Genomic DNA, 11,678 nt, shown 5'->3' on the forward strand with positions numbered 1-11,678 from the left:
TTTATTGAGTGCTCGGCGTGATGTCACTACGCCTTAGCAGGCCGACCTAATGCAGAGGCTCGAACAATTCCGTCTGTGATGATCGACTAATCGAGATTAAGCATCTCCCCCCTATTATGTACTGTGCAATCATTACCCCTGGTGTCAAGTAAAACATGTTACCAATCGTATGGTCACGAATACAGTAATGTGCTATTCATGACCATACGGCTGATAATATATATTCTACTCTTGCGTATGGTATAATGTAGCGAAATGTCAATGTCGAGATCTGCTGGCCACGAGAGGGCTTCACGGCGGAATAAGATGGATAAGCTGACTCTGCGGCTCATTATTATATCCATCTTTCCAAATAAAAAAAGTATTCTTACACAACCCATCGGGCCCACGGCATCTGGGAGTACATCATTGCACGAAATGCAACAGATTTAGCATCTGTTATGTAACATGCAGTGCAATGATTGCGTATAATATAAAAACATTATTTTGTAAAGTGTACGCTCATGCTTAGTGGTAATTTAAATAACATTTTCCAATAAGACATTTTACTGGAACGCTATTACTGTGTGTGTTTTTTTTATCACTTTGGGCTAAATACTATTTTACCAAACACACCCTCAAAAACATTGTGTCTGAGGACTGTTTCAGGAGGGTCCAACTGTACATATTCTTATTACTCCTACATCGACATGGATAGATCATTATCATGCATCTTGACTGGTTTATTCTACCAGTTTAAAAACATTTTAATCCCTCATCAGCCTTGCAAGAAGCTAACAATTCTAATAGCATTTGCCTAAGCAAGCAAATCGTGGGCTGGTTTTCAGTCTCATTAACGGCATGTGGCTTGTTAAACAATGATGGGTAGCCTGATTGTATATATAAAAGCAAAACATGAACGCTATGGGGCCCATTGAACACCGTACAGCAATGCAATATAGCACATCATTTATTACAGTAAAGCTGTTGTGGTGGCTTATGAGTATGACAATGAAAAGAATGAGCACAAAGTGGTCTCTTTCACCACGTAAAATGCATGAACATTTTAGTTACGCAGCCAATGAAGGTTCAGGTCGAATGTTTTCATGAGAATTTGGCTAAGTAGGTTTTAACGTCCCGAGTCTCAACAGCAGAATAAACCCTAAACAGGCCCCATGGTTGAATCTTGATTTGAAGCTTTCGTAACTGGAGGAATCCATACTCTTTGGTTCTTTTGGTAAATTAACGTAGCTAGAAAAAAAATCCAGCAGTGGAACTGCTGAATTTTTTCCGCCTGAGGACGACCGCTTGTGTTGCGATCGAAACGTCGTGATATATTATTTTTCATTTTGTTTTATTTTTCTACCTACGCGACTTTACCGAAAGAACCAAAGAGTAAGGCCCCATGGTGTTTACGGAGGGCACTTGGCGATGACGTGAGACAACCGTGCAGCATTTGTTTAACAAGTTACACTGCTGATGAGACAGATCGGTGTTCTTCACTCATTTTCAGAGGGGGGACCCACTTTCGCCGATAAGACATCATTGGAACTATTGGGTTTGACAGCATGATTGGGTGTTTTCACATGTTGTGTATTATCGAGGGCCGCAAGTCAGAGGTCGCACTAAAGGCCACCAGGGGCCGCCAGTGGCCCGTGGGCCTTGCAATGAAGAACACGAAGACAGATGAAGACATTTTAAAGCTGTACAAAGTTTGCTAAAAAAATACCGTTTCGATGCATTGAACTGTGGAAGGCACCTAAGTGAATGGACTAACATTTTGCTTTATTTTTACGTGGTGAATGATAACAAAATTACAATCTTATGCCACCACCAATATCGAACAATACATTCCATTATTAAGCGATTTTATATGTGGTAGAATATTTTATCACCTGCTGAAAACTCGCATAGAGGGATGAAACTAAAAATACGAACAGATCAACTGCCTACTTGCCATGGAGAATTGTGGTCACTGTGTAACCCACATATCTTGATCTCAGCGTGACTAGCCCCGTGTCCCGAGTGTTGGCTTACAATGTGTGCCGCCGCACCACGTAACAAAGTGGCATTGCTAGAGAATGCACACGGGGTCTCGCGCAAGCAAAGCGTCAGCTCTCTACTGCTGAGCTATAGAATGCGATCAATAGGCCTCGGCAAGGTGAGGTAAAAGTTCAAATCAACGAGCCTACCTTTACCCTAACTTTTACCCTTACCCCATACAAATTACCCGATTACATGGGTAATTACTGGGGTACTACTACACATGAACAAGGTTTATAACAGGTAAATGCGAGGAAGAGTGCTTTATTCATATAGAATACTCTCGATGATTCCAATTTGAAATAGAGGCCACGGACTGCGCCAAGGAGCTTTTAGTGAGCGGTAAACAAGGTGTTTACAGGGTAATACTTTGCGCTACCTTTACACTACCCTTTACCTTACCCCTTGGCATGTCGACACCTTTACCCTTTACCATTTTACCCGGAAAAAAGGGTAAATTACCTTACCTTGCCGAGGCCAGCGATCAATATTCCGGTTGAATATTAGCCGATGGAATACTGTACTTGAAAATAATTTTGATAAAATCGGTACCTGTATCTTAATATTGGTGTGTCATGTATGTGCCTCATCCCCTTCTTTTACAGACGTGTCACCAATTGTGCTGGCACTCGTTGGCGTCACGCTGTTGGTCGTGACACTCTCAGCCTCGGCATACGCGTGGATCTGTTGCCTGGGTAAAACCAGGAGAGCAAGCAAATCGTCGCCCATTAAACTTGCTCACATTTTAAAGGGCATAAATGTATACTCTGAAGAAGTTGGCGAAGTGAAGTGCTATGAGAACAAACACGAGGTGGAACCCTTCAAGGACAACCAAAATAGGAGCCTAAAGCCACCCGTCATGGTTCAAAATGTAACACTAGCCCAGTCCGGCAATCTCACACTGGCCAGCCCCGATGGCAACCAAAACACAATCCGCAGCACACCCGGGCTCGAACTGGGCTCGCCGCAAAACCCATCCTGTCGCTCGTTCAGCGAGCAGAGCTCTCCCGCAAGTCGCACCGACTGCGACGGTAGAGGCGCCGAAGACTTGTCGTCGAGCAAGAGCCCTTCCCCGTTCTCTCTTGACAGTGAAGACGTACACCTGGGCACACTCCTCTTTGCCGTCGAGTACAATTTCCAAAAGCAAGCGTTTGTGGTCACAATTCGGGAGGCGCGCAGTCTCCCCGTAATGGACGATCAGACGGGCAGCTCTGACCCATACGTGAAAATGACCATCTTGCCTGATAAGAAGCACAAGATCAAAACACGAGTGCTCAGGAGAACGCTGGATCCCATGTTCGACGAAACGTTTACCTTCTATGGCATTGCCTACAATCAGCTCCAGAGTCTCGTCCTGCACTTTCTCGTTCTGAGCTTTGATAGATTCTCCCGAGATGACGTTATTGGTGAGGTGATGGTGCCCTTGGCTGGAATTGATTTGAGTCCCGACAAGGTATTTTTGAGCCGAGACATCACAAAGAGAAATGTACAGGTGAGGTAATTGTTTTTCACAGGAGCGGAGAGCTGTAACTCACATCTTTGATAGGATATGGCAAAACGATGTTATACTCATGATTTAAAACTTTATTCATTTCCTGGCATTTAAACTCGGCAGAAAGCTTTGCACATGGCCTACACTTTTTGAAATAAGGATTGAGCATTAAAACAATTAAAATATTGTTTTAGAGGATTAGATCATACAGAACAAAATCAATAAATTGGACGATTTTATGAATAGGATCTTGGTTTTTTTCTTAATGTTACGTGCTTATATATTCAAATTAATATATTAATTTATAATATATTCATATATTCATTTATATTACCCTTTATATGTTAGGCAGTCTTTTTTGTTACACAGTTCATATTACAGAAATGAAATGAGTCAAGCTGGTCCCGCTTTCTGCCCAAAATTGCGATGTGAAGCTTACCATGGCACGGATGATTTTCTCTGTTTTACACTCGAGTGAAAAATAAATCCCACATAAATCACCATGCTCAGTTAAGGGAGAACAGTATATGATAATAAATGTATTTATGCTTTCCAATAACTATTACTATTGGTGTAGTGACGCGTTTATAATAATAATACATTGACAAAAGACTGAAAGGCCTTAAAATAAAGTGCCAATTATGGAGTACTTAAAAATGTTAAACGCTTTTAAATAAGGTGTTCAATCAAACACACTTGAAACACATTTAATGCATTGTATGCGACTAATGAGTCCCATAATTTATTTTTATCACAATCTTCATCAACTTCACCACCTTTATATTAATCACCGGGTATTTTATATTCAGTGTTGGTTAAAGCCCTTTCCTATGCAAACAACATTGCATTGGGTGCTCGTTAGCTGCAACATTTTCTTTATATATAAACATGACTTTTCTATTATCATTCAATTATCACTTAACAGCCCTTTCACTGATGCTCACCCTGGATTATATCCAGTACCATGTTCATAAATGTAATTGATCATTATCACGTTTGTAAAAACAAAAACATAATCAATTTAATAAATAGCTAAAAACCATTTAGCTGGATGATGATGATCATAGAGTTGTGTGCACAGACAAAGCAGGGACATTAACTAAATGTGTGCTGCTTTAATGATTAATGGTGTCCAAAACACAGCATTTCAGGATCAAAATTGGATAAAATATGTTATAATGCATGCTTTTATTCCGAATTCAGTCACGATGTATAATGTTACTTTATTAAATTAGTCCAATAGGAGGTAACATTATGTAGTCGGTGTTATACTTCTGCATACTGACATGGTGCAGCTAAGATCCTCGATTTGAACTCCAGATACCCACATGCAATTGCATCTGGTTTTCGAGTAGAGTAAATTTGTAAGCTAATGGTTCCTGTACAGTAAATTAGTTACGTAAAGGTTACATATTGGGAACAATAGCTGCACAAAACATATTATTTTTTTGTTAAATCTACTTTGGCAACCTCTGAGTACTAAAGGTAGAAATATTAATTGTTGCTGGATACATATATTATAATTCTTACAGAAAACAACTGTATCGACAACATGACATCATGAAGGAACACAATATAGTAAAAGAGCCTCGCGGAAGAGGCAATGAAAATAGCGTCACAGTCCCATATTTTGGAGTTGTTCTGTGCCATTTGACTTGGTTATCAATCGTGATGCATTATAGTCGCTGGTGAAATTCACTAAACAGCAATGTGGAGTATATTCTTGATTTTAAAATGCTCCAGTTATTAGAGTTATTGACATCCGTCTCTATATCACGATGACGTTTCTCAATCGTAATCGCTTTTCGTTTGTTGCACGTTTACGTCTTGTTTAGAAATCGGTGGGACGCGGAGAGATCCTGGTCTCGCTGTGTTATCACCCAGCGGCGAGCAGACTAACTGTGGTTGTGCTGAAGGCAAGGCACCTTCCAAAAACAGACATCGTCGGTCTCTCAGGTATGGCCGCTCAAAACACCAAAAAGTCACAACCAGACGAATGGCAACACCCTTATTATAATAGCGTGAATACATTGCTGTGGTTTTTTGAACGGACAAAGAACAGGATTTTTTCTTAATAAAAAAAATGTTTGGTGTTTTTACATAAACTGTGCATGACTGCTAAATCAACAACAAAAATGCAGTTTTCAAATTAGCACGTTCAACATTTGAAACTCTGACTTTTATGTGCAAAATTATCAGATCACCAAACCACACTGAACACACCTTCACTTGTTAGATCTTCAAAAGCACAGTTGAGCCTGGTTAGCACAAATAATACCAGGCATGGTAGGCTTCGTATGTGAGGTGGCCAGGAGATGGCAGTAAAATAATGGATTAACAAATCTCTCTTGTGCCGAGCTTTGAGTATTATCATGCAATATTTTTGTTTCGTTTTCTCCGAGGACTCCGGTGTTCTCCCACATGCCAGACAAAAAGTCGAATTGGCCAAGCGTCGTAACAGTATAGGCTGCTCATGCGAAATAGTCTTGAGACTAAGCGAGGCTTTCCTGGGTAAAGGGAACATGCAATATAGAAATCCTATATGTAATTCCATGCCCCCACTCGCCTTCCCTCCCCACATATCTCAGTTTGTAAGTCTAAATCTTGGTCCGAGGTTGACTCATTCCCTAGTACCGCATGCATAGATAACATAAGCATCAACAATTATTTAACAACATGTGGTATATGCGCCATTATTATAGTGCAAGCCAATTATGAAGGTGCTATGTTTCATAGACAGTATAATCTGGCAGTAGGGGACAATGTTGCCGCGTGGTATTCCAACATCAATACATTTGGGAGTTCTTTGTAAAATGTAGAAGATATATCCCTTCATATCGGCACACATGGTCTACTCTCTTTTTGAATAATGTCCCTGGATCTTTAACATCCACTCTGAAGTAGATACCAGATATACGGTATTAACCAGGGCAGCCACTGGACTCGAACTGGGAACCTGTGTAACGAGTGTGAAATGCACTACCACTCGTGAATATTACCAATCCCCAAAAGTGTAACGCTTTATTGGAACTAAACGGGTGCGTGCCATGCGGCATGGGTGTTTCCTAAGAGAGAAATATGGAATTGTTGGCATTAGCTCAAGACCACCAGTAGAGATCAGCACAGTCCGTACTTAAAAGTGGAGATCTTTTAAGGAATGGAACATATGATAGCTGCATTAAATGAGAATGGTATTTAAAAATGTGTCTTTTGGGGAGGTAGTGAATGTTGTCTTTGTGAAAACTGTCACTAAACACTGGAGAACATAAAATCTGGAAATCTAAATCCCCAATGCTAACTTTTTTTTTATAATTTTGAGTTTACCCTAACTTGTACAGTGTATTTAACAAGACTTCCAAGCTAAGGAAAGTCGAGGTTTTTCTTCAGAATGTGTTAATTTTACAGTATTTGTATCCATAAAATTAATAGACTCGGAGTTTTCAAAAATTTTGCATTAAGTTTACCATAAACTGGTATTTTGGTAATTTAAAAAAGTGATTTATATTCCCAAACAAATCTTGCACAATGCCTACAAATGCAATGATATCTAAAGACACAGTACGAGCATGAGGAGGAGAGAGGTCAAGTTAAGAGGTCGTTAGTGTGAAGAGCGACTGGCATCGGAATTAGAAGAGTTGTATGAGTGAAAAACACAACATAAGGTGTAGTATAGTGAAAGTGGAAATTAAAGTGAAAGCATTGATCGCCTGCTCAAACACTCGGTGGTACAACCTTTCAACTCTGAGCCAATGGTAGAACTTTTACATTTCTATAGTTGGGTCAGTAACTTTCATTGAACAAAGGAATATACAGGAGGCGAATTATATGCATGAAATCTTTTTGTCCTGAAACCAGCAAACGTTGCTCACATAAGGTTTATGTGTACCAGGAGGCAAAGCATGCACAACAAGTAGTATCGGTCCTCAATGGGGCCAGACACTCAATGACAATAGAAACGGTTGTTTTGTAGAGCTTGGAAAAAAATAATAGAACCCACTGACCTCTCCCAAATGACTTCACTATTCATTACCAAGGACATGCTCATGACCATGTAAGCACACGTACTAATTCTACTCCTCTCACTTCTGCATCATTCATCAAATGCAGTTACCATCACCTCATGTCACCTCTTTCCAGGTCTTAAGCCTTTTTTCTGCTCCACTAGGAATCTGACTTTTCCACTTCTCTGCTCCTACATTCATTTTTTTAATCCCTCGTCTATGAATGTAAAGAAGCCCTCTGTTCAGCGCGATAATGCCACCTTGTACACTGCTGTAAAAGCCCCATCTGTGAGCGTGGTTACATTGTTCAATTTTGCAGGAGAGTCATGGGTTGAAGGTTATGTTTGTGTCTGTTATTCCCCCACCGTAGACCCATACGTGAAGGTGAACATATACAGTGGGAAACGACGGTTTGCCAAGAAGAAGACGCACGTCAAGAAGTGCACGCTAAACCCAGTCTTCAACGAGTCGTTTGTGTTTGAGCTGCCCGAGGAAGGCCTTTCTGACCTGGCCGTCGAGCTCACAGTGGTGGACTTTGACCGTACCACCAAGGACGAGGTGATTGGGAGGCTGGCCCTGGGGCCTGGCACTGAGCACTGGCGCGAGGTTTGTGAGAATCCACGCCGCCAGATCGCCAAGTGGCACCCGCTGAGCGAGTGCTGACTGCCGACAACCGGGCCCTCCGGAAGACCACAACAATCTGTAGCAGCGGTTTTATTTGTTCAATTTTATTTGCATATCTATGTATATATTATTGAGAGTTGCTTGAAAATGTAATGGGCTGGAAATGGAAACTTTTGTGCCACTTTATAGATATAAACAAGGTCGTGGAGACCAGGTTTTAGGCCACTGGGTACACTAGATGTGTTTTTGTATTTTACTGAACATCACTGTGGATCAACAATGAGTAAAGTTTAGCTTCCAATAGTTTTAGCAGTCCATTAAAAATATTATGCCTTTATACATTTCAGCTTAAGAAGCAACATAAACATCCTCTAAATTTTCTGGCCTGGAAAATTGACGTTGCATTATTTACAAATGTAATATTTGACATTTCACACGTAGATATATTCCACACATCTTGAAACATATGCCATTTTGCAAAACCATTAAAAAGGACAAATATTTGACTAAATAGTGGAGCATCATTGTCTCTGGCACAAAAATAATTTGATAACATCACGAAACAAACTCATTTTGATCCACAGAAGTAGACTACAAGTGGATCTGGAATTGGGTTTGGTTTCATACCCCCTGATTATGAAATACATCGCCTTGTTTTACACGGCTTAAGAATTATAACCATGTATTATTTTTATTCCTCGTATACCTCGTTTGCCATTTTCATAAAATTGGGGGCCTAAGTTATGAATCATTTCACTTGGTCACCTGATAAGTAAAGGTCCACTCGCATCTGTTTTGGAAACATCTCCTAACCATATAAAATCACATGTTCATGCCCCTGATGTATTTATTGTTGTAGGTGTTATTTGAATGTGTCACTTAATAAGTGTTTATATTCGCAGCCACTGTAAAATGTAAATGTGGCAAAAAAAAATTAAATAACCTGTGGCTAAACTATCAATTGGCACAAGGCAATTCGATCAGAGCATTTTGAATCGTTATAAGATTTACATGAACCTGGGGAAAAGTAAACTTGATAGAATACACGAATGCAATTTTAAACAGTGCACAGTATAATAATAGTCATTTAATTGGGTCGCCACAGTGACGAGATGTTAGCTGCCTCGCCTGGTATACAGGAGGTTGTGGGTTCGATCCCGACCCTGACGCCTGTATATTTGGAGTTGGCATGTTCTCCCCATGGTCGTGTAGATTTTTGTCCGGGTCCTCCCGTGTTTCCCTCCACATTTATAAACATGTGTTTAGAGTATTTGGCGACTATAAATTTCCACATGACAAGACAATTCGTTGAGCTATCATTTGTGGCCAGGTGACTTCTGAAAAAGAGCTATAGAGCTCAGTCGGCCTTACTTATTAAAATTAAAATAGTTTAGTTTATAATATATATTTTGTTTCATTTTTACTTACGTTTAATTTGTTTAGTTTCGTTTGAATTCTCTGGGGAAATTAATCCCTTCAGACTATAAGCATGGCTTGATGCACTTTATTTCAGGAGTAAAATATTACTCGCACACGAGCAGTACCCTCACCTCCCAAAGACTTCCACTTACCCACACCTTCATTTTTATAAGCGGAAATCAAACATGATGTCAACTTATTGATTGTTGCACATTTCGTTTGGCCATACCTTTGCCTTTTAGAAGTATCGTTTTGCACAAATTCTAGACATTAGCGGGAAGTCGAAACTAAAGTTAATATAATTATCCACAATAGAAAACGTGGAATTTTCCACAATCTATAATATTTCTTAACAGCATTCAGAATATATGAATACACTGCATACAAATACATCAGATGAATCCTTCAACAGCTGGATATAAAATGAAATGGAATTTTGGCCTACACAATGAATAGCAACTACCATCTGGCTAAAACCAAAATCCTATTATATACATTGAAACAAACATGACTCATTATGCACATACATACATTAGTCCTAGATTACACATATTCATATGAAACGTGAGCGTGCATGTGTGTAGGCATCATGAAAACGACAGCTCATAATTGATCGCACAAATGTAATATCGCAATATATATACCAGTATATATATAATGTAGCACATCGGGTCATATTACAGTGTTCAATATGCCAGGTCGCCATGTATGTGGACCATGCAGACCCTGTCAGAGTGACAGCTTCTGTCCCACATCTGAATCAAGGCGTGTCGTGTCAACTGAAACATTAATTTACTTACGCATATATTTATTTTGTTTCGTTTTGGTGTCCTGCCTGCTTGTGCCACTCGTGTGCCTGTTCAGAAAATGCTGTGAATGTTTACATTGTCTCGTGCACTTGGGGGACAAATGTGCACCTTTGCTGTATACAGTGCGTACTGCATTAAATCTGTTCTGCAAACGAATTCATGAACGGCATTCCTGTTGTGTACACCTTGTGTTATTTCGTGTTTTAAAGAGAGGGAGGATTCAAAATCACAATGACTTAAGCATGAAGTCACTTGTTATATTCAGTGATTTTTATTTTATGCAAAGTTATTGTCTTACTCCTAATACCATACACAGTATTTTGGCCATCTGTGCAGGATAGTGATATATTCTGTTTACACGGATCATGTTTTGAATGCTATATGATTAACAGACCCTACCGTACATTAAACTATTCAAAATGTAAATATAAACGTGCTTTTTTACTTACGTTATTGATTTGTATATAATTACTGCATACATTAAAAAATAAATGTTAACAAATGTGTTTGAGATTTTTTTTTTCATCTTTGTTTAAAAAAAAATCTTTGACCCTTTTTACCCATCATTATTTTTTCTATAAAACTATTAATAAATTAACCACCTTCGGTCAAAACATTGCCAACTTTCGATTTAAAGCGTTCGTGACTGCAGGGATTCATCTTCTTGGTTCTTTCGGTAAAGTCACGTAGAAGGGAAATAAAATAATAAAAATAAAACATAAAATAATTCTTACGACGTTTCGGCCACAACGCAAGCAGCCGTCCTCAGGTGAAGAACAGGTCCGTCGGAAAGACAGCGTCTGAATGGCTGCTTGCGTTGTGGCCGAAACGTCGTGAGAATTATTTTATTATGTTTTATTTGTATTATTTTATTATTTCCCTTCTACGCGACTTTACCGAAATAACCAAGAAGACATTGCCAACTGTTGCTGCCTTGGTGCAGCGCTTGATAATTACACGACTTCTAACGCCCGTCAAATCAGAATAATTTAAGCTGTCAGTCGCAACCACTGGGATAATATTACAAAACACGAATATAGGGAGTGCAAAAGGGGTTCTCTGTTGGCTATAAAAGTGGGTGGCATTACAATGAAGAGGTTTGCAAAACCTCTTTGCCTGCTGGCAGGATGCTGTTTGGAAAAAATGTCTCTGGCACGACACCATTCTGATTCATCAATCTCCTTGTGCATTCCCTAATTGGGGTGAGGTTATGCAACAGTGGTTAGCAGGTAACCCAGCGACCCGAGTTTGATTCCCGGCCATGGCTGACAACACGAACCGACGCAGGACTCTCCCCACCCCCCATCCCAA

At 39.7% G+C, this 11,678-nt stretch overlaps 1 protein-coding gene across 1 annotated transcript; it reads left to right on the forward strand.

The window, feature by feature from the left end:
- The first annotated feature begins 2,807 nt into the window (after nucleotides 1–2,807).
- On the forward strand, nucleotides 2,808–10,523 carry LOC144738528 (synaptotagmin-11-like). The gene is made up of 3 exons (XM_078621544.1): nucleotides 2,808–3,514; nucleotides 5,350–5,470; nucleotides 7,886–10,523. The coding sequence occupies exons 1-3, from the start codon at nucleotides 2,882–2,884 to the stop codon at nucleotides 8,176–8,178; spliced, it is 1,047 nt and encodes a 348-aa protein (XP_078477670.1). The 5' UTR covers nucleotides 2,808–2,881; the 3' UTR covers nucleotides 8,179–10,523.
- The last annotated feature ends 1,155 nt before the right edge of the window (nucleotides 10,524–11,678 follow it).

This window comes from Lampetra planeri, chromosome 3 (genome assembly GCF_965212315.1).
Source record: "Lampetra planeri chromosome 3, kcLamPlan1.2.h2, whole genome shotgun sequence".
Classification (NCBI taxonomy): Eukaryota; Metazoa; Chordata; class Hyperoartia; order Petromyzontiformes; family Petromyzontidae; genus Lampetra; species Lampetra planeri.